Below are 24947 nucleotides of genomic sequence, written 5' to 3' on the forward strand. Positions count from 1 at the left end.
TTGGTATAGTGGTCAAGACATCAAGCCAAAAGCCAGGAGATGCGAGTTCTAGTCCCATCTTAGGCACACAACAAGTTGGGGGACCTCAGGCCAATCATTTTCTCTCAGCCTAGGAAGGAGGCAATGGCAAACCACTCCTCAAAAAGCTTGCCAAGACATTTTTTCCAGGCAGTGGCTGAGAATTGACATGACTGAACAGAAGGAAAAAAAAATGGTAAAAGGTGTAGCTTGAGCCTACGGATTTGTCCATTCACTTTTTTTAGTAATAATATGAATATGTTTGCAATCACAAAATCCAAAAGATATCATGGCAACATTCCAGAAAATAATAAAGTTGCTTTTTTCTAGTGATGATACTTGAAATTACTAAAAATTCTGGCCCTTCATAGTGAAAACCAACTGATTAAAAACTGCTTATAATTATTGTTACAGAAGTTGATGAAACATAGTGGTGGTATCTTATGGAAATGGTGTGGTGACAAAAAATGGAAATAATTAGAATTTGCTTTGTTGTTTGCCTTCTTTAATCAGAACTTTTAATAAATAGCAAAGTAAGTGTTTTTGGTGAAACCAGTCTACCAAGGCAACATGGTCTGCTCAAATATGGGACGGAGCATACTGCTTCTGCTTTCTCTTTCCAACCCCAATCCAGAAGCCTTCGCAGGCAGTCACTTTGCAAAAAAATTTTTTTGTGTTGAATTAAAAATATAAATTCAACACAAATACCAAAGTACTCCTCAAAATATATAAAAATAAAGCATATAGTTACCTATCTATAGTAATATATAGTTACCTATATATTACCTATAGGTAACTCTGTTCACGTTAAACAATAAACCAAGTCACTCACACTGCCTCGAAATAAAGGACAGAATTTCCAATTAAGAACTAAAGGAAGACAACTCTAGAATAGCATTGACTAAAATTAAAAAAGGGTTAGTGCCCATTCTTAACTACAAAGAACGCATCCATGAAAATAATTTGTCATCTATTTAAAATAGTATTTTGAGAAAACCTGGATGAAATTAGTTCCAAAGTCTGTTTCATTAGTTCTCCAAAAATATTTAAAGGCAGATGAGACAGTTCATATGAAACTACTAGAAATTCAGTTATATAATATTAATTCTTTCAAACTGAAAGTTATTAACATGGTGATTTAGGACTATTTATGTAAAATTTAGTTTTCATAGCTTAGAAACAACTGTGGATTTTTTTACACAATACACACTGGCTATTCGATATGTTAAAGTGTATTTGTTTCCCACAACTAGGCCTCATTTTGCTAAGAATTTCTTGGCTTATTCTGGATGAATCTTTGCCTGTAGGGAGCTGGGCCAGTTCTACCAAGCAGTAAAATGAAGCAAGCTGCTGAAGGAAACAGCACATAGGAGGTATGATGAAGGTAGCAGTTGAGCTCTGAATGTACAAAAAGGCTTTTTGGCTATACAAAGATTTCGTGTTCCGTTTGCAGTAGCAAAATGTGTTGAAGCACCATCAGTAGAAGATTAAAAAGAAAATGGCTAATAAAATGTGGTGGTATTGTTAATAAAATGTTGATTGTTCAGGGGGGAAAATAGAAAACACTGGATACAATAATATAGAAAGTATGTGCAATATCTAGTGAAGTTTTAAGTTAAGAAATACGTTACATGACACAACTGTTCTTCCTTTCCCCCAGTACCAGATCAGAAAATAAAAAAATAAACTAAAAACCAATGATTTTTTTTTTTAAATCAACAAATACTCCATGCTTGTTTGATAATTATTGATGCAACAAGTTTATAAACTCATATTTGGAGGTCAATTACACAAATGATTGTGGAAGATAAATTGCACTGAATTATTTATTTTTATAACATAAGGAAGCAACAATGTGATAGAAGCAGGGATGTCAGAATCTCATGAAACGTAATGAAATAAGCATGTTCCAGAAACGTTACATAGGACTAAAAAGAGAAGAGGATTTATGTTATTGTCACTGAAATCCTCTGATAAGGTATATGCATTCAGAACAGCAAAAAGCAACATTATTCCTGAAGTGGCTGTAATATGAGGATTGGTGAATTGCTTATTCATGAAAGCATTCTATGCATATTTGCTTTTAGAAAATATTTATTAGATGTTCTAGCTTAGTCATCTATTGTAGTAGCCAACCCAGAATGTGACTTTGAAGTCACTTATTTGTTAATGCCAAACAGACAGAGCTTGAAGTAAGTGCATTTAAATGAAAGTGAAAATTTCACTTGGCAAATACCCAGCTTGTGCCACATACGAATTGATCTAAATATCTTTCCCAAAGTACAACTTTAACCTTAAAACAATAACAGTCTTTTCCAAAATGGGTCACACAATGAGAGCTATTGGCTACAATAATCTTCAATAATACTTCTGTTTACTCAGCTAGCATGAAGGATTATGGAGATGAGTTTGCAAAAGCTGACCCTCCAGGTTTATTAAATATTCAGTGAATGTTCTGCATGCCTGCTGCGTATTAAATACAAACTAGAAAATACTACGGAATACCATATGTTAAACACTTCAAACAATTTTGGAGCAGCTCTATTTATTTTTAATAATTTATTTTAAATCAGTTTCCCAGATATCACAACACAATAAAACAGTAGTAAATCATAGTGTCATAAATATTTACTAACTAATAAAGTGGTAATTTTGATTCTCCCTCCACAGTGTCAACTATGTGCATAGTTTTTCATCATGAATGTTGAGCTTTATTCTTTTCCTACCAATTGTTCTACTTTGGTGATTACTCAATTTCTATACCTTTCTGACGTATTATATCATATGGCTATTTAACAACCGAAAATTCATGATTTAAGATTAGGTTTTCAGATGTCTACTCCTTTCCACTATTCAATTTTTTTTCTCACTAGTCCATTATGTAGCCTATGTAAAATTTACCATTAAGGACATCCATTAAAAAAATAAGATCCTAATTTCATTAATGACAAATAAAGTTAATATTTGTAAAAGTAAATCTAAAATGAGACTTCAAATTTGACAGCTTTAAGACTTGTGGACTTCAACTCCCAGAATTCCTCCTCCAGTCATGTTAGCTCAGGAATTCTTGGAGTTGAAGTCCACAAGTCTTAAACTTGCCAAGTTTGAAGACCCTTGATCTAAAACCTTAAAAAGTTATCCTGTCAGATATTTAGTATCAAGCATGCGAAAACTGCAAAAGTGCTCAGAAATCATCTGGCTCTCAGTGTAAATGCATGAGCCACATTAAAGTAAAGGTAAAGTGCCCCTCACACATACATGCTAGTCGTTTCTGGCTCTAGGGGGCAGTGCTCATCTCCATTACAAAGCCAAAGAGCCAGCGCTGTCCGAAGACGTCTCTGTGGTCATGTGGTCAGCATGACTAAACACTGAAGGCGCAAAGAACACTGTTACCTTCCCATCAAATTTTTCCACTTGCATTTTTACATGCTATCGAACTGCTACATTGGCAGAAGCTGGGACAAGTAATGGGAGCTCATTCCATTATGCAATGTTAGGAATCGAACTGCCGAACTTTCTGATTGACAGACTCAGCATCTTAGCCACTGAGCCACCATGTCCTCATGAGCCACATTACTGAACTACAAAACAAAATCCATCCTCTATGAAATGTTATATTTAAAAGGTGATTAGCTTTACTTTCTAATGTGTTCTCATATACCAACTTGATCTCTCTTGCAAAGAAAATTTATTTAGAAAAAAAGTGAAACACAATATGAAATGCCATCTTGAGTGAAATAATCTCAAAATATTACTTGGGATAGGAATTAATGATATAGTTCTCAGGAAAAAGTAAATGTTCTTATATAAAATTAAACCAGCTGTTTTACACTTAAGAGTACCCAAGAAAAGAAATGTCATCATCTACAGACCTTGAGTCCAAATGAAGCATCCTCCGAGGCTAAAACTTCAACCTGAAATTATAAGGAGAAATAAAATTTCAAAAGTAGTCACTTAAAAGTGAACAGAGCCAGAGAGTTTGCAAGTTATAACAGACACACATTGTGTCACTTAAATTCATATATTAAAAAAGCAGTGCTGATCTAAGCAGAAATTATACTCAGCAAAATAATAAAAACACTTTTTTAGGGATGGAGGAAAACTTTTATGCCATAATAAAAAGTAGCCAAATAAAATGTGGCACAATATATAATATTTATGCAATAGTTTGTCCCCAGAAGGCAAGCTATACTCTTGTCTTGGATGGGACCAGCATTAATATCAGAAATCAGTCACATTTCTTAGGGAGGAAGTTATAGCTTCAAAACTGTACTTTGTTCTTAAACTATAGGTAGTCCTTGAATTATGGCCATAATGAAGCATGGTTGTAAGTCACTACAGTCGTAAAGCAGTTCATCACCCAGTTTTACAAACTTGTTTTGCTTGGTTGTGATTAAGCAAGACCCTCCCAGAGTGAGATGGGCTGTCTAGAAACACGAAATGTAGATAAAATAAAATCTCCATGGTTGTTAAATGAATCTCTAGTCATTAAGTGACTGCCTCAGTCATTAAGCAAATGTAGTGTCCACTATGTGTTTTGCCAAAAATTGGAAATAAACACCAGTTTTTGACAAAAATGTCATAAATTATGACCATGGGACACTGCAAACAGCCATAAATGCAGATCATTTGCCCAATGCCTGAAATGTGGTCATGTGACTACAGGGGGGAAATTAGAACTTTCGAACCAGGTCATAAGTACAAATTGGGATGGGTGGGTCCATCGTAACTCTGAATGCTAGATTAAATGATCAATTATAAGTTGAGGACTATCAGTACGAAGAACTCTAAGAAAATAACTGAAGATACACTACTTTAATTCTGAAGTTTCTTACAAGAAAATTTAAAAAACCGAATGCTGTAAAGAGTTCATTGAAAGGATCACATAGCAGTAGGTAGCTCCCTCACATTTTTTCTGCCTTCATGAACAGCCTCTGCATTAACTTCTCCCACTGCTTATCTCTCCCCTTGTCCTCCGCCACCTACCTATGCTGCCATCCCAGTTAACCTTTGGCTTTTTCTTCCTCCTACTGGCTTGGGAACCTGGTGCTTGTCAAGCAACACCTGGGACACACCTGGGACACCTGGGACAAGTGCAGCAGGGCAGTGAACTCTCATTTGACAATGGGAGCATGCAAGGCCTGCAAGACTAGGAAGCCGCTGGAAGACCTGGAAGTGCACTGGAATCTGCTGACCTTTCGCTAGGCTTTGCAGGAGGAGGGTTGGGCCAACGAGCAGAGGGCCTGCAGGTAGGCTTAGCTGGCACTGGGCTCACCTCCACCCCCAGTTGGAGACTGCAAGCCTTTCCCACATAAACCGCATTCCCACACTTCCTCCAGTTTTGCTGCCACCCCAAAATTTTGCTTCCCACAGTTGCCACCTGTGCCTGGGACGTGCCATCTCTCTCCTACTTCACCTTGTGATGTAGCTGCTCTGCCTCACCTTTCCAGCCTGTCCTGCTACGCTCTTCACAATCTGCCAGGTATCAATTATTGCGCTAGCAGGAGATTATTGCGCTGCCCTATCTCCTCCACTGGTTCCATCCTGCTTCCTCTTTGCCCAGAGCTGGAATCTCAGGCCCAGCCACAGAAGAGAGAAAACAAGAAGGTCAGCTGGGAGGGGTGGTGGAATATAGCAGGAACAGCTAGAGGAGTGCAGGGCAGCCAAAAGGGTAGAGATGGGGGAAGGTTGAAATAGAGGCAATTTGCACAAGGCAGGATAAATTTGAGGTCCTAGCCTAACAACTGTGCGGTTCTGGCCTCTTGATTGCAATCTGGGCTGCCATAACTAAGCACATGATCTTTTGCTTAATGACTCCTTTGCTTAGCAACAGGAATTCCAATCCCAATTAGGGTTCTAGCCTGAGGACTAGCTGTCCTCAATTCTCTGATACAACATTTCATCTCACGTCAAGAGGCATCTGGGTAAAGTATCCACAACTTCTATTTGTTGATAGGAAAGGGCTTTTTAGTTTTTATGCCATCACCCTTACAAAAGGATGCCTTTGTGAAAGCACACAGTGGTAAAATAAACCCTGCTGAGCCCTCCTGCAAAATGTCAGGACTGCAGGAATTGCTCTTCTTAACATATTACAACCTTGTCTGGAAGGAATCCCCCTCTAGTGGAAGCGAAGGTGTATTTCGAACAGTTTGGGCAAAGATTTTATCATATGCCTAAGACATCTCTCAAGAACATCTCTTGCCATTACTCATCTGTTTTTCACTGATCAAAGTAAATAATAGGTTCACTTAGGAATTCAAGTAACCTACTCTTAAACAAAGGCTGTTTGTAGCTGTTTGGATTCCACTGTATTGAAAACTTTTCCAGCCATTAATAACATAGTAGAAAATGGGAGCCTTAAAAGCACATTTGAGTTTCTTAGATGTTCACAGGGAAAAAAAGTCCACAAACCCACCCTGTGTGCTATTATAATGTATCCTGACAGTTGATTGTGCTGGATTTCTCATTAGTGCTTCACAATGAAGAAAGCAGCAGGACATACAGCACTTTTTAATTTGCCACATTTTGCTCAGTGTAGATTTTGAATAGCAGCTGACATTTTAATTGATACAAACTTTGAACAAAAAAGCACTACAATCTCTATTTACAAAAACTCTATACAGATAGTCCTTGACTTACATCCATTCGTATAATGACATTTGAAGTTACAATGGCACTGACAAAAGTGACTTATGATAGTTTTTCACCCTTATGACCGTTACAGCATCCTTGTGGACATATTATCAAAATTCAGGCGCTTGGAGACTGGCATGGATTTGTGATGGCTGCAATGTCCCAGAGTCACATTTTTGCAACCTTCTGACAACTGTGTTACTTAACAACCGTGTTACTAACTTAACAACTGCAGTGATTCACTTCACAACTGTGGCAAGAAAGGTCATAAAATGGGGCAAAACTCACCTAACTTGCTTAGCAACACAAATTTTGGAGTCAATTGTGGATCTAAGTCAAGGACCTTAGGCAAAGTTACCAAAATTAATTCTGGCCATAATGTTTTCCTGTACATGTGAACTTACTGAATACTGGCTCTTTCCAAGCATTCATGCACGAGGGGGAAGGGGGGGGGGGGAGTCCTGAAAAGAACACTTTATCCATGAATGGAAAGAAAACCTTTGAACTGTGTTTGGCAAAGTATAACTACTCATAATTTTCCCATTAATGAATGCAAATAAATTGTCTACTGCTTAACATTTATAATCCTAGTAACTGAAAATTTTGTTTTATTTGGTCTTTTACATATGAAAGTAGATTTGAGGGCAATGGCATATAATAGAAAAGGATTGCTGCTATAAAGAAGAACATAGAGCGTTTTGTGATTATCTTACATTTCTCCCCAAAACTGCTTCACTTATAGATGTACTGATAAGCAGAAATAACTCATACTAGGAAAACAGAAATTGGCTGGGGAACAGGATTCAAAGCTATTTTACCAGTTACGTTTTCAAGGCATAATTTTGCAAGAAAACACTTAACATGATGCCAGGACATTATGATGCATATGAGTGTTTTGCATAGTGATAAATTCTTAAATCTCTGCTTGGCTTTCTCATTTGTATTTACTCCTCCAGATTTCAGTGGGAGTCTGTTAGTAAGAAATATGCCTGAAAACTAACCCCAAAATATGACCCAGTGTTAACAATAAGCAATGTTGGTTTCAAAACAAACTATCAAAATGATTCATATCAAATGGCTTTTTCTTTCAGTTATTTGTACCAAGGTTCCTCCTCCTATTCTTACATTGAAGTTCAAGCTAACTAGGCCTAAAGATCTGGACTACAAAAATCCAGATGGATGCTATGTAGCAGCAGAGAGATGCAAAAGACCAACTCTGCTGCCTATTAGTGGTTGTCCCCAAATTTGCAAGTCATATGCAGCAGGCCCATTTTAGTTAATGTACAGAGAGGGTCTAATAAATATAAAAATGCAACCTTCCTGTGAAGCAAACATTAATGTAATCCTACTTTTTCATTTTCCTTTCTCAAAGCAAGCCTCAACTCTTTTATCATGACACCAGAATGATCTAAAAAGGTGACATATATGGAGCAAATCTGCTTATAAATGAACAGTGCTCAACCAATTAACATATGTAACATGACAAAAGCTTTGGCCTTTTTTCCAGCTAAAGATATAGGGTGGAAATTCATTTGTTTCATAAAACCATGTTTCTCCAACAATACGCCCCCCTCAATAGGAAGGCCCAGCATGTTTTCTAGGCATAAAATGAAATTAATCCCCTCCCCCCAAATTTAGGCCTAATTTAAAACATGCAAAATTGAGAGGAAGCGTTTTAGCTGCTTCTTGGGTGGGGGAGGCGCCTCTGTAACTTCCACGGTTCCCTCCGCTGCTGCCACTGTTATTGGAGATGGCGCTGGCGAGAGAGGGACAGCTGCAGCTCGGCCTGGGTGCTTGGAATGCAGGAACGGGCTGTGCACCGGGACTTTTGCAAACTTGCAGAGCCTGAGGCTGGAGCACCAAGGGTAGCAGCAGCAGAGACACTCACTCGGCTCTTCTCACGCCCACCCAGCCCCTCAGGATTAAACCAAAACGCAGCGTGCAGCGCTCCCAGGTACCTCAAAATCTTTTTTTCCTGCTGTTACGGGAACGGGGGAAAAGTGGGAGCGACTCAGACGCTGTTGTTGGAGACGGCGCTGGTGCAGGGGGGCGGGGGGAAGAAATTAATTCACCCCCGAAAAGACATTCTAGCTGTTTTTTCAGGGCTCAAAAAAAAAAAAAAAAAAAAAGGCCCGGCCTTATTTTGTGAGAAACACGGTATTTGTTTTTAAATTTCTTTTCTTGGGAATTTCTAATGGTTTAGGAAGAGTAACATTCTGACTTCTGATTAGTGTCCACTTATTATTTTGCATTAAGTCTGGCCTCGATTTTCATGCATGAACTGCATCTGGATAGAATGCAGGATAGATACAGGCACAAAGCAAAGATCTGGGTCTGCAGCAGTGTTTATTTTGTCTGTTGTGCTGGTGAGCAGTCTTTAGCTACTACCTGAGGCCTTTATCAGAGAAAGATCATCATACAAGATCAATTGTGCATTATTGATAAATTGGATACATCCTTTCAGCTGGGAATCATATGTCTTTATGGTCAATCAGTAACAGATTATTTTTGGAGATTACTCTGAGTTAGTTGATTTCCAATTTGGAGTGAGATATTAGTAATATACAAATGACACCCAGCTTTATATTTCTACCTCAAGCCCACTGAGTCGTGCCATGAATGTCCTAGCCTAGTGTCTGAAGGCTGTTGGGATCTGGATGGGAAAATTAAGATCTGACTTAACCCCAGTAAGACTGAGTGGCTGTGGATATTTGGTCCCTCTGGGGAGAAGGTCTTTCCATCTTTGGTTCTATATGGAGCAGCACTGCCCAGACAGGCCCAGTATGCAATCTAGGGGTTCCCTTAGATTTATAGCTCCTGATCAGAGAGCAGGTGGCAGCCATAACTAGAACAGTCTTTGCACACCTTCAGGTGATGTGCCAGTTTTACCCTTTCCTGGACAAGGGGGCTGTCACCATAACTCATATTCTTATAACTTCTCATTCAGTTCCAACCTTCTACTTAGGGCTACCCTTGCAGAGCATTTGGCAGCTTCAAATGGTGCAGAATGCAGCTTCTAGGATAGTAAGTGGTGTGAGATACATGCACGTGTAAGCACCACTGGCGTGAGCTGCATTGGCTATAGGTATATTTCCAGATGTAATTCAAGGTTCTGGTTGTCACTTTAAAAACCTGCATGGCTTGGAACCAGATTTCCCAAGGGACTTTTTCCAACTGAACCCATGCAATTTGGTTTAACAGATTTGGAAGCTGTGGCTCTCATCAGCCAAAGACTGTTGGATGGCAGGGATCAGAAGATGGACCTTCTCTGCTGTATCCTCGCCCTATAGAATATTTTCCCTTTGGAAAGTGCAATGCCTCCAACCCTGCTGGCCCTATTGTGGGGCTCTAAATCTTGGCTATGTGCCTGGGGCACCGAATGTGTGAAGGACCCCATCTTTGGCTTTAAACTGGATAATTAGATAATTAAAAAATGTTTAAATTTTTTAGAGCAGTAAGCTGCCCAGAGTCACCCTTTGTGATGGGCTACCACAGAAATTAAATGAAGAAATAAGAATTTATTATGATGTTGAAGCTGGTAATACATGATCACTTTTCAATTTGTTTTCACTGAATATGTGGTTGGAGCAGGGTCTTTATTCCTTGTTTATTAGTTTTAAATGCAGTGACTTTTTATCATTAAGAATAATCCCAAAGCAGAACACATGAAGAACAAGAAAATATATTTTTTTAAAAAATCATAAAAGTAATAATACAAAATATAGTTGCAAAAACACAGCCAAGTGTCTGGGTAAGCAAATATGCTTTTTTGTCTTGTGCTGAAAACTTACAGCATTTGGAGACAGTCATAACAAGAAAGAGATGGAATTCCACAATCAGTGCCATAATTAATGAGTCATTTCTGACTTCACTAAGAATAGCCCCACAATTTAATTTAATGCTATTTTAACAACATGTAACCAACACAAGAAGCTGGCCTTTTTTTTAGCATAGTAATAAGGCCCATATTCAGAACGGCCTGTTCAAAGGAATGATGTAGTATTTGATCGAAGCATACAGGTCAATAATTATAATTCAAGGCAATAAAACTAATTAGATAAAATAAAATCTGAGGGTGATTGCATTCCCTTTTATTGTACCTTAAAATCAGCTGTGATATGTTTTATTGAAAACACAAGTACTGATCTGTGGAATGATTGATAAGAAAGTGCTTTGCTTTGTTTTCAAATAGTAGTTATTGCTTTTTTAATTAAAATTATTTTTTATCAATTGGAAGCTACTTTGGGAGATTATCCTGACAGATGGGATGTTAATACTGCAATCAATAAATTATCAAGTAAATGCGTATTTTTGGAGTTTTTAATATTTGTTAGTGATATATTGAGATGATCAAATGGAAGGAACACTGTCATTTCTGTTGTAATACCTCAGCATGAGCAAAGTGTCCTTGAGCTTCTGTGTTGTCTGAATATGCTAATAGGGAGAATGAGGAGAATTTACAAGGAGGTGTGGGATGCAGGGAAAGCAGGGCAGGATAAATTGATTTAAATCAAAATGATTTAAATCACCCCAGAAAAGACCTGATTTAAATAATTGATTAAAATCAATTTTCTAAATAATGTATTTTCTGAATAAGCATGCATACTAACTACTTGCTTGCTAATTAAAGCATTGGTATTTGTTACCCATTTCTGATCATACAAGCATGTATCTTCAAAGCTACAAAGTTTAGGTAGCAATGGTGGAAAAACTGCTAAATCAAAGATACCCAATTCTGGCATTATTTTTATAATGTTGTGTAACACTCACCAAATCACCTACATAATAATCTACAGCATACCACGTGCATTTCATTCAAAAGTAAGATTCATGGACTTCAATGGGATTTTTCTAGATCAGAATGGCAATCTTACAGGTATTAATTAAAGGGCAGAATAGAGTTTATAACGGGGATCAAAATACATGTCCATACTATTTGGATGTAAAATCAAATATTAATATTTTCAGAAATTATAACCCTATCATTGGGAATATATAATACTTCTAACAGCTGAGCTCTAGATCAATTATTTTTGCTACAGTTGACTATTTAAATTGTGAAAAAAAGTTCAGCCACAAAACTTTCAGGACTGATCCCTTCCTCCCCCTTCAAAAAAAATTATCTCTATGTTCCCTAGAGCAGGCAATATGGGGAAATTCCATATCATAGGCAAAAATGTAAATCTGCAAGTGTGAATCTGGTTGCTTTTGCGTCACATTTTAATTTAATTGTACTTTGTTTACTTGTTTGTGCATTTATGAATTTTACCACATACTGTTTCTTGTGTTTCTTGGTGATTTTCAGTGGTCCATCAATGTAATAAATGAACACTCACAGCCTACTCATGGCTTCTGTTCAGATGTTACATTGCCATTTACTTAGAAGCAAACAAGCAATATATTATATATGTCACATTAGCAGTTATGTTTATTTTTGACTTTGTTTTTTGAACACATTCTGCTTTATCATTAACCACATCCTAATTCCAGGGCCAACCAGAAATCATGCTGCCCTTAAATTTGGTGCCAAGATAGTGCATCCAGAATGAGCTTGTGCAGTCCTGCTGACCCTATAGCCTTAACGTACCACATCCTCAGGGCTATTATTGGTGAATTCCTTGGCTGAAATTCTGACCCTATCATAATTCACCATGTGAAAAGCCCCAATCAATTGGCATGCATCTTGTTTTTTGTTATGCTAACACATTTTTCCCTTTCCCATCTTATTGTCAACCAATGTATCCTTAATTCCTATTATAAACTAAAGCAAGGGTCTTCAAACTTGGCAAAGTTAAGACTTGTGGACTTCAACTCCCAGAATTCCTGAGCTAACATGACTGGAAGAGGAATTCTGGGAGTTGAAGTCCATAAGTCTTATAGCTGTCAAATTTGAAGTAAAGGCTTGCTAGTCATCTGACCCTTTATCTCTTGGCTTCCATCTAGCATTTGCCTGGCTTTGTGCAAATACTGGATAACTGATTTCAAGACCGCTGTGAAGTGTTTGAAAGAACTAAGGAAAACAAAGGTATTTGTATATAAAATATTAGGGAGAATGAATATTGAAATAAGTAATATTCATGAAGCAATGAAGCTGAGAGGAACACAATTCCACTACGCCTTTAAATTCTAAGACAGGCACAGTATCTTTAATAGGTGAAATGATATTTTGCTCCATAGTTGTCAGTTTTCAACTGCGTTTTAGAACTCAGGAAAAATGGTTAAAATTCATATAAGAGAATTTTATGCTTTTGATCTGAAGCATATTTGATTAAAACATAATGAAAACTGCACAACAATAATACACTATGTCTATGACAGTTGTTTAATAGAATAAGAGCTACTGATTTCTAAAAAATGAAATAATTAATAGAGAATATACAAAAGAGGGAAAAAAAACAAAGCAAAGAATATTTTGCTTCTAAGCATTCTAATTCAGAGCATGATAATAAATAAAATGATGCTGGCCTTTTACGAATAGAAGATGCTTTAACTTAATATAGTTTCCATAATTTCTTAATCTGTGGAGAACATTTGTATGTAATGTTAGATTTGCCAGTAGCTAGGGAAAAGTACACAATTTTGAATGAGTGACCATTCGAGCAAACAAGATAGGCAGTTCCTACAATGATTACAAAATATATGCAATAGTTATGCCAACTGGCAGGATTTACTTCTATGAGGTATTTTAAGTTGCATGAAACATGTTCTTTCTCACCGACACACAGGGGCAACATACCTCCCTTTGTTGAACTGCTTCACATCACAGAATGCAATGCTCCACATTTAGAAGTGGATGAATCACATAACCTTATGAAGCTGCTTTGAAGAGTTGTTCTGCATAAAACTTCCTTGAAGTGAAACACCTGTTCAAAAATGTGTGCAGGGCTGAAGTAAATCTTTTATGTGAGAAGCAGAAAATTGATTTTTCTTTAGCAAGGAATAGGGTTTTGTGTAGATATTAGAAAAAAATTGAAAAAGCAAGGGAAGGAAGTGGGAACTGAGCAGGGAACAGCTGGAATATGTGTTGATCTGGCATCATTCCCATAATGGCAAGGCCAGGGTACATAGGCAGTTGTAGTTTTCTTTGACATCCTTACGTCTTTGCCAGTTGACAAAGACACCAGCTGGAGAGTAGCAGACACTGAGCTGGCTGGCTAGCTGGCACTAGAACCACAGTTGTAATCACAAGAGCACACAGAAGTGTGAGGCATTTCTGATGTTCTGATGAGATAGCAGTGGAAGATGAGAGGCACTCAGTGTGGAAACACCAAGGCAAGCAACTGATTTTATTTCAACTGAGATGCTCTGGGAGGCTATCATAGTTTGGGATCACTACACTTTCTCTGTACTATGGTTTGCCCTCAGGCATCAGGCTGCTTTTCACTTTCTGGTCAAATGAAGGACTATCAAGCTGCTGCTGTACTTCTTTTGTTCTGGGTGTAGGTATAGTTTACACCAGGGGTGTCAAACTGGTGGCACATGGGCAGGAGTCATCACACGCACGACACACCCATCCCAGCTCCATGAAAAACATCGCCTGATGGCAACATGAAGCCGCAAGTTTGACACCTGTGCTTTACACAGAATGAGGGTGTAAGCCACACAAAATGACCTGGAGGGCTGCAAAAAGGCTTGTGGATATAGAATTGCTGCATGCAGAAAGGGTAGTGTATGACCATATGCAATATAGGCATTATACTTCAGCAACAAACCATTTTCAAAAAATAAGGCAATTCATATGGAAAAATTCCTTCCCAATTTAAAATATGATTGGCTAACAGTGCAAACAAAAAAAAAAGTTCTATGAAATATAGATACTTCATAGTAACATCGGGTCTACAAAACACTTTCATGTATTTCTGCCCCACCCAAAACTACAGAGTCTTCAACTTACAACCACAACTGGGACCAGAATTTAAGTCGTTGAGTGAAGTGACTGTGAGACACCCATGTGCTCAACGATTACAATCCAGGCTTTCCCAGAAGCTGGGTTATTAATCAGACTGAAAGAAAGAGCTCCTTGCCAAAGAAGGGAAGGCAGCTTCCTTCCTTGAACAGAAGGGAATTCCAGAGACAGGTTGAAGAAAGGAAGCCTACAGCAGATATTACCACAGCGCCCAGGCATGGGGCAGATGGGAAATCCTCTGGCAGGGAAAAGTTTGCAAGCTTCCCTGCTGGCTTCTTCGCTAACTTTCTTGGGAAGAGTCAGATGATCACGGAGAGCTTGGCAACAAAAGTTGTAGTGTCCAAATGCCCAAAATGCAATTACATGTCCATCAGGGTGGCAGAGTGGCAATTTCTAACTTCAAGGACAGATAATTAAATTGCTTTTTAAAGCTGAATTACAGGACCGCTTGTAATTCAAGTTAGCAGCTAATAAATGCAGACATTGACATAGACTACAGATTCAGACATGCACATGTGATTATGTGAAGGCAGAAATTCTGATATCTATAGAGACGTGTTTCCATTACTTTGTCTGCCTACATACATAATAAATCCATAAATATAATAGGGTTGTAAACACTTTACAATACTTTCAAATCCTATAACTAAATTTATATTCTCCAAAAACAGTCTATATCAGTTCTGCACTTTGGGGTTGAAAGTACTGAAGACTGAGCATAGACCAAGCAGCTCATTTTACACAGGCTTTGAGGAAAGACTTAAAGTGCAGCCTCAAAGGTGAAAGGCTAGAGCTTTAATCTCTAAACTATCTAGCCTTGGCAAATCTTTTCAACACTTTCATGTTTTTTAGAGTTCATTTCATGCATACAAATGTAGTCCACACAACAAAAAAGTGGTTCTTTCAAATAAAGAACTTGTGCTTCAGATCAAATAAAAAGTAGTTACTGACAACCTTCATTATAATTGCCTTTGTAAGGAGTTTACAAATATCTGCAGTTTAAGGGACCGCATACTAAACAATTATAGCCTAAGCAAGGAAACATGTAGTAAACTTTTTGCTTCGGCTACAGGTATACTTAGGTAGAATACTTATTTTTGATGAGAGCAAGAGAAATGAACAAAGGAAATGAGAAAATCAGTAAATAGCTGAAAAACCTATTTCCATATTATGTATCTTGAAATCCAGATCTTTAATATTTACATGGATATTGATAAAATCAATTATATTACTTCAAATATAAAATGCTGCACAAAAAGTTCATTTTAATGCAATTGTTTACAAAAAATGTTACTATGGTAATTCAACAATTAGACCTACATCTCCTGCTCTTTAATATACTAGAATTTACATGGTGAAATATAGTTAAAATATGACTTATAAAGTATTTTTTTAAAAAGCTAAATATAAACTATGTTTTCAATGCAACAATATTTCTGTAATTATGTTACTTTTTTAAATCTATGGAACTGAACAATTATTTCTTGCTTAAGAGGCATACCAGAAACATTAAGGAGGATAAGCAAATTGGAAGTGTTTTCAAAATCTTCAGACTGCACAGTTGATGAAAGGCAAATGTATTTAATTATTCTACACTATTATCACTGCATTCTCAGATGACATTTAATTCTATTCCCATATATATATAAGAACAGAGAAACATTTTTTTAAAAAAGTGTGTGCTTGCCTCTTTAATTAAAATTCACAAGTCAGGAAGCACTGTAGACTCAAAATAACTTACTTATAAAACACCACTGAAGATAAAGTCACACTTATATATATATACAGTACATCTATATGAAAAAATCTGGCATCCAATAAAGCAGATTACTGATTGATTCAATCCTTCCCCTGCTCTATAGACTGGGATGGGAGGGGGTTAAAGTTCAATGAACATCATCTTGTCATTTTTTTTCTACAGTATACTAGTCTAGCAGAAATGTGGAATTGATTTGGAAATGAAATATCTAAACTCATCAGTTAGAACTAGATTGCTAAAACAAAAAATAAACTTCTAAAGTCAAAATATAAAATCCACATTTCTCTTTTTAGTTATAAAAACAAAGCAAATGGTATATACTGTAGTTTGAGCTTCAAAAATAGATAAGCAGAAGTTTTAGAAGTTTTATTTTTTCTGTATTTCAAGATATTTTAAAGCCAATCTAAGGAACAAAAAAGAATTTCTGCATTTTCCAATCTTGCTTTCTAAATCCTAGCATATACATACATACGTGTATGTGCATTATATACACATATATGTGCATGTTTGTATATGTAGACAGTATGTGTGTGTGAGAGAGAGAGAGAGAGAAAAAAAAAACCCCTATCCATTTGATTTAGTTTTTCTGTCTTATTTTTTCCTACACCTGCCTTTTCAGGTTGACCTTCATTAGTCTTATTTTTACAGATCTAGAAAAGAGCTAAAATTTGAAAGACTCTAAAACCCAAATCAATACTTAGCTGACACCACAGCTCAAAGATGCTCATCCTCATTATTCAAATTTGAGTTTAATGTGAAAGGGTAATGAAAGAGTCAGATTCAAGCAAATTCAAAAGGAGAGAGTAGTAACAATAGCAGGTTCATGCCACAGAATAAATAGATAACGTACGTTTGTAAAGTCTTAAGGAGAGAGACCTAGAGAGAGAAAGAGAGAGAGAGAGAGAATTCAAGGGATATATATGCAAGATGTTAGAGGAAGGAAAATGTAATAACGGACTATGTCCCTGTAACATTTAAAAGATCTACAGGATAGACAGAGCTCTGCTTTACACAGCCCACAAATGCCCCGAGTCGGTTTTCCCGCCAGTCAATGTTGATGAGGCTGCATTTGGCTCTGATGAGCAGTTCTGATATGGAACAAGCGAAGCGCCTGGGCAGCAACCGGCCTCATGCGCTCGGCTCGCACAGCTGCTCCGGAGCCTCGGCGAGAGCCAATGACAGGGAACCGTCCCAGCCCCCACTCCGGATCAGCCCGACCTGTTTTTGTTTGCTTCAGCAGTAGCGGTCCTGCGCTCTCCTAGCTCTCTTCCTCCCGCCGCCCGCCTGCCAGCTTCCCCCCCCCCCCCGCGCGCTCTTATTTTCCATCCTGTTCCAACCATCATCCACTCTTTTTAATTACGCAGAACGAGTTGCAACTCATCCGCCTGGAAGTTATATTAAAAGGGGAGAGGGGAGGCGAAGAAAAAGAAAGGCTCAAAGAAGGACAAGCTAGAAAACAGGAGAGGGTGGATTTGTGCCTTTAAAGATAGATAGCACGATAAACAGTCCTCCTCGTAAATTATCCCGGCAACAATTTTATTTTACGCACAGCCACTCTATGGCTGCAGAAAGTTTCGACCCAAATTCCTCCCCGCAGTTCTCAGCCGCCTCGCTTTGTGCGCGCCCTGCCCTCGGCGAACGGCAGAGTTTACCCTGAAATGTGGTGCATACGCGCACTTTTTGAAAAATGTGTAAAACAACTTAACGCGGCAAAAAAATAAAATAAGAGAAGCCCGCAACTCGCTGAGGGCTGCGAGATAAGAACAAAACAAAGGAGACGTGGGAGCAAATTAGTTGCCAAAGGCTTTGTGAGTGTGCGATTCCTAGATTTATGGAGGTTAAAACTTTAAAAGCTAGCTCTAACCCTCATGCAGCAAACGGCAATTAAAGAAAAAACAAGACGGGGTGGAGGGGGGAAGAGCTCAGAGGGAGGGGGTGCCTTTAAGAAAAGAGAAACGGCCTGCCATTTGCGTTGGCCTCGTCCTCGGGAGGGGAAGATATCTGCCCTCAGCACGCAAGCCTGCTCAGCATTTATACAGATTTACAAAGGCACATCTGTGCCTGTTGGAGGGCCAGCCTGACGTGTTCTTTTTTTTTTCCCCTTCCCTCCTAGCAGCAGCTGCGGTTTCTGAGGAAACAAGGCTGATTTTCTAGTCAGGCTGGAGGATCTTTTTTTCCAAGAGCCAAAGCACGGGGGTGGAGGATAAGGCAGGAAAGGGAGGAGAGTGGGAGAGAAAGCGCTGCTATGAAATCTCTAGGGCTCAGCCGGGGGAGAGACAGGCCCGGAGAGACTGCTGGGAATTTTCGGCTGCTGGCTTTCTGCACGGGGACCTCTTCAGTGTTGCCCAACTTTTGGAATAAACTATCTTTTTATAGTATAGTTTTGTATACTGAACAGAGGGGCCTCACATTTCCTACAAAAGCAGCAATAATAGATCTTCCCACGATTTCATAAAGTTAAAAGCTTCGCTCGTTCTCTCCTTCCAATGGGCCCCTCCTACAACCTTTGTGATACATTGCTGTGACTTGGGTCAGCCACTTGAACATATTTGTCATCTATAATTCACAAGACAGTCAAGCCTCTTATGAAAATAGTTGTTCCCAGGGAAAAATGCTTGCAAGTAGAAAGATGTTTTCTTCACGTTTCAAAAAAAAAACAAAAAAACCCACCTCCCCTTTCAAAAGCAGTTCCTAGCCATCAATATAAACAGTTAAATTATCATGCTAATGAATGATTAACTCCACTGATATGTGGGCCAACATGGAGAAGGAAGGGAAAAAAGAGCCTGGGCAAGCAACAGAACAAAGCAACAAACAACACATACAGACACACTGAGCAAAAGAAAGGGGCCTTTTAGGGAGGTTCTAGTGAAACAACAGCTATTACAGTTTTCAACTGCCACTCAACAATTTCTAGTTACAACTTTGTGCTAACTATAATAATGTAATCATATAATAGTTGCCCAAATAGTTTAGTTTAAGTAATGAACTAAAAATTGGGACATCTGGCTGCAACTGAAATGTAGCCTAAGTAGATAACTCTCAGATATCAGATGTTTTCTTCATCTAGCAGTATTTCCTAGTTTTGGTTTCCAATACCCTGTATTTCAGGCTCCATCATTGCTGACCAGGGAGCCTAAGGGTCAGTGGAAATGGGAGATTTAGTTGAACAGCACCTAAGGGATTCAAAGCCAAAAATCGCTGATTGGGAGGCAGCTATTTTTTGCACTTACAGGTCTTCTGCTTTAAGGTAGATCACTGCGTGGACACAGGATTGAAAATACACACACACACACACAATACAGGCAACAAGTTTAAAAGGAAGATAATTGTAAAACAGACATATGAGATAACATCTATGTTTAGAATATAAAAACCGAAACTTCACTTATTCATAAGGAAAACTCAGTAATATAAAAGGAGTTGTCCCATTTCTTAAGAGATAACCATTCCTCCTCAAAAATCCTAAAGAATGAACCTAAGACACCTGGATTAAAATAAACGGAGTAAAAAATTGAAATAATGCTGCAGCTGGTTATCTTCTACTGAGTGCCCAACCAAAATAAAATGTGAACAATGCTTTTTAAAAGCAACTGGCAGCTTTTCCAAGGAGATATGAAGAACAGTAATGCAGGATTTTAATTACTCCATCTGTTGGGAAACAGCTTAGCCAAGCATGGTTCCTCCTGTTAATTCTTGACATATCCTCCTCTCATTCAGAAAGAAGACAGACAGAAGTGGATTGGCTGCAGATACAATCCAACAGCTACTTAATCAATGAAATGAAGGTAGCAGTAAAGACAGGAAATGACTATTCAATTATACAAAAATATTAACATGAAATGTAATAAAAATAGTACTTTGGTCTTCAAGAAAGTAGATTTTACTAAATTCAGAGCAACACAACACTTTCAACTGTAGGAGATGAGAAATGAAACTCAAGCTAGATGTATACTAAATTTGCCAAATAAATTGGAAGTACAATTGCAAATAATTCCAACGATTAAAAAACAAGAAAGCGGATATTTTTGCCTAAAAATGTACTGAGAATAAAATAACGACACATATAGGAGATAAAAAAGAGAACTAGTTACCAAGGAAGCATATGCACAGATAACAAAAAATTGGACAGTCGGTGTCAGTATCACAAAAGAAAACAACAAAAAGAACTTATGCAGGACTTCCGGTTTGAGCTTCTTTGGCGACAGACTGAAATTCGTGATCATGCGTGGTTTCGATCCGTGCTCGCTGCTGGAGCACCCCGAGCCAGCTGGTTTTGGGGCTAAGCCACCCCGTAGAGGTGGTGAAGAGGGGAGAGACCACCAGCAGGGTCAAGGAGAGCCGCATCTCCCTTCCCCAGCTGGCCATTACTCCTTTGCAGTGGTGGTCAGAAATGGCCACCTCAAAGAAGAACTCGACTGGAAAAGAATGTGCAGGAGGAAGATAAGAAGAGAAAGGTTTGCCTGACCGGGTTGAACAGAAAAAGCAACAACATAAGGTACCCTGGAATTTGAACTATAAAGAATAACATTGCTCCCAAAGAAGATTTTGAAGCGGCGAATGACAGACAGAAGGGGAAGGATTTGGTTTTTCTTTTTCTTTCCTTCCCCATATTGACAACTAAGATTTAAGTAAGAAACTGATAAAAATCCACTTTGACATTAACAGGCATTTAAGCTGAAAATAAAATGTCAAAGGGATAATAAAGATTTCTGGATTCTCAAAAAGTTTTAAAAGAAGGAAAAAAACCAAAAGGGTGGGATCTGGAAAAATGGAGGAGACCACCTGGAAGTAAAAGGAATTAACAGTGAAACTTTAACAAGATTCCTAAAAGATACATTCCAACTGAAACTTTGTAACAAGATAATAGAACCCTAGGAAGAGAAAGTGGAAAAAAGAAGCAAGAAGAAACAGCTTCAAATTATTTGGATTACTTGGTGATTTTTGGACTTTTGGCTATTGGATCTAAAGGATTAAAATCAATTGGGTGGTTGTTTAAAAGTTTTTAAAATGGTATCATTCTTGGAAGAACTGAAAATGGAACTTAAAAAACAGAAAGAAGATGCACAAGAAGGAAGAGGTTTTTTTGGCTTCGTATTTCAATTTTTAGAAATGGAAATCCTAAACAAGAAATGCCTGTAGAACAAGAAGGGTGGGACAAAGAAAAAGCCATTTTCAATGACCAAGTAATTCTATGTGGGGAAAGAAAAGGAAAGAGTGGAAAAAGAGTAAAAAATTTAAGATCTGAAAAAACAACCAAAAAAAGAATAGTTTGAAAAGTAATTACAACATTAGGAAGAAACAGAAGAGAGGATTACAGAAGAGAGAATTAGAATTAGAGACACAAGGGGTCAAAAAGGGAAGAGAGAAGAAGAGGGGGAAGAGGTAAAGGAAAAGAAGTTATAAAGGACAGAAACAGGATATAGAGAAACAGGGAAAACATACAAGGATTAAGGGTATAAGCCTATTTAGAAAAAACAAAGGTAATGGGTGAAAATTTAATTGAAAGAGGGATTCTGCAAGGGTGGTACATAAGATAGTATTATTATATTAGAAATAGAAATGAACTTAAGAAATATGAAACAAGTTTGATTAAAATGATAGATAAAATACTCACTGTAATGTAATGGAATGTTTGTTAATAAATAAATGAAATAAAGAGAATGAGAGAATGAAATTAGAAAAGGATGGGAACATTTTAATTATTAATGAGTTATAAAAATTTAAGTAAAGAGGAATATGAAAGAAATATGAAAAAATTATGGAAATATAAGTGTTCCTAAGGAAGTATGATATTCCATTGAAAATAAATGTTAAAGATGTTAAAGATTATAACTAACATTAACGATAGAGCTGAATTGGAATAGAATAAGTATTTTATTTATTATTGTTATATATATATTTTCTCTTTAAGAACCTAGTGTGTATTTTAAGAATGTACCAAGCAGAATTCAACTGGAAGTTATGTGTTATATTGAATGTTATAATTGTAAAGGCATAAATTGAAGTTTAAATAAGAGTTGAATGGACAAAAAATAAGACACAAAGGTGTCATACTCCAATCAGTAACTACGGAGAAAAATATTGTTTAATGAGAAAAGAAAATATGAAATTGAAACAGGACAGACAAAAATACATATATAATGATTAGAAAGATATTGAAACTTAGAAAAAGCTATATACTGTATTATTGAATTTAGAAAGGAATGAGATAATTAAAAGCAAGATTGAGAAAATAAAGGGAAGGGAAAAATTATTGAGAAAATGTTAAATTAGTTAATAATGAATAAAATAGTAACTCTATGGAATAGAACACAAAGATGAATATGAAATTGACTCTGTCTGTATGGAGAAGTGACAACCCAGGACCATGCTACGCTCAAAAAAGGTATTTTATTTGTATTATGTTTTGTGAAAACTCAAATAATTTTTTTACCAAAAAAAAAAAAAAAAAGGATTTATGCAGATATGTTCAAAATAAATACAGTGCATTCAGTAAGTATTCAGACCCCCTTCACTTTTGTCAATTTTGTTATACTGCAGAGCCTGATTCTACAGTTGTTGAAATTCTTATTTTTTTTCTTATTAATCTAAACTCATAATGACCAAGTAAAAGCAGAATTTTTGAAATGTCTGTAAATTTATTAAAAAGAAAAAAAATGAAATATAACATTGGCATAAGTATTTAGATCCTTCACTCAGTACTTTATTGAAGCACCTTTGACAGCAATTACAGCTTCCAGTCTGTTTGAATTGATGCTACAAGTGTTGCACACCTGAATTGGGGAATTTTCTGTCATTCTTCCTTGCAAATCAGTCTGGTTGGATGGCGACTGTTGGTGGACAGTGATTTTCAGGTCCCTCCAGAGATGTTCAATAGGGTTCAGGTCAGGGCTCTGGCTGGGTCACGCTAGGACATCCCTAAACTACTGCTGTGTTGTCTTGGCTGTGTGCTTAGAATCATTGTCATATTGTAAAGTGGCCCAGTCGGAGGTCCTGAGCGCTATGGAATAGGTTGTCATTGACGATATCCATGTATTTGCTTCATTCAGCTTTCCTTCAATCCTGACCAGTATCCCAATACCTGCAGCTGAAAAACACCTCCATCACCATGCTTTACTGCTAGGATGATATTCAGCAGGTGATCAGTGGTGCCTGTTTTCCTCCAGATATGTTTAGAATTGAGGCCAAACAGCTCAATCTTGATTTCATCTGACCAGAGAGTGTTGTTCCTCACAGTTTGACAGTCCTTCAGGTGCTTTTTGCACACTCCAAGCAGGCTTATATGTGCTTTGCATTCAGGAGAGGCTTCTGTCTAGCCACTCTGCCATAAAGCCCAGATTGGTGGAGGATTGCAGTGACGGCTGGCGACCAGTTCTTGCAGGAGTCCTCATTGTACCAAACTTCTTCCAATTAAGAATTATGGAGGACACTGTGCTCTTACAAACCTTCAGTGCAGAAGTCTTTAACAATGGTCATCCCTATTTTCAAAAAAGGTGACCCTTGCTTGGTTGAAAACTATAGACCAAACTGATTGTGTTGTGCCACATGCAAAGTTATGGAATCAATTATTAATCAGTGCATTACCTTCTACCTAGAATCTAAAGCTTACTCTCCAATAAACAATTTGGTTTCAGAAATTTCAATTGTTGTTACTAAATGCATCTTTTACTGCATTTCTATTGTCGTAAAGGACAGAACTCAAATTTGTAGGCTTGTAGCCTTTTTTACATATATTTCCTTTCAGGGTCTGAATACTTCTGGAAATATGTTATTTCAGTTTTTTCTTTTTAATAAATTTACACAGATTTCTAAAATTTTGTTTTCAGTTTGTCATTATGGGGTATTAAGTGTAGATTAATGAAAAAAAATGATTTTCAACCACTGTAGAATCAGGTTGAAGAATAACAAAACTGACATATTGAAGGGGGTCTGGATATTTTCTGAATGCATTGTAGCTCTATTTTGCAATAAAATGGCAAAATTGCAAAACGATTTGGCATTTGTGAAGCGCACTTTGAAAGTAGAAGATTGCAACATAAAGTTGATAGAAGTAATCTTGGGAAAATCTTGAAGTGAGGTTCTAAATTACTGAAAGGGTAAACACTGTTCCTATATTTTAAAAAATAAAAATAAAAAACTATGCTCACTCAGAAGTTTAGACCAGCGAAGCTTTTGATCTGTAAATTAGTTATTAGAAATCAACAAAGATTTATTAAAAACAATTCCTTTTTTCTTTTATTCAGTAATTTTATTAGACTGCAGGACTGAAGGACATATTTCAGCAAAGCATCTGATCAATTATCCCAATTCTAGTTGCCACACTCTTTAAACATGGGTTGAGTGGCATGATAATTAGGTGAATTCATAACTACCTTGAAATAATCTATATGGTTGTATCAACATTTGAAGGTAAGATAGTCATGATCTGTTGTCTACTATGCAATAGAGGAATAGGTCTAAATTATAGGAAGGTAGATTGTAGGAGGAAGTTAGGAAAATATTTCTAATAGTAAGAGTAATCATATACAAAACCAATTAAACCAGTGATGGCCTTCCCAATGTTGGAAAAACAGACAGTATTCAGCTCTCCTAAAGGTGCTTTGATTCCTACACCAAGTGCCTAAATGG

The 24947-nt window shown here is 37.3% G+C and overlaps 1 protein-coding gene across 18 annotated transcripts in view; it reads right to left on the minus strand.

Annotated features, from left to right (window-relative positions):
- Positions 1-24947, minus strand: part of ARID1B (AT-rich interaction domain 1B) — a 410221-nt gene that overhangs the window by 182842 nt on the left and 202432 nt on the right. For 13 of the 18 annotated variants that reach the window (XM_087939034.1, XM_087939108.1, XM_087939107.1 and 10 more), the window contains one exon: positions 3891-3932. The exons of the other annotated variants lie outside the window; for them this stretch is intronic. In XM_087939034.1, the coding sequence (XP_087795160.1) occupies positions 3891-3932 (42 nt within the window). The remainder of the gene's footprint in view (positions 1-3890; positions 3933-24947) is intronic. 18 annotated transcript variants of the gene reach the window in all.

Source organism: Pseudonaja textilis, chromosome 1 (genome assembly GCF_049901715.1).
Source record: "Pseudonaja textilis isolate UNSWEBS1 chromosome 1, rPseTex1.2, whole genome shotgun sequence".
Lineage (NCBI taxonomy): Eukaryota > Metazoa > Chordata > Lepidosauria > Squamata > Elapidae > Pseudonaja > Pseudonaja textilis.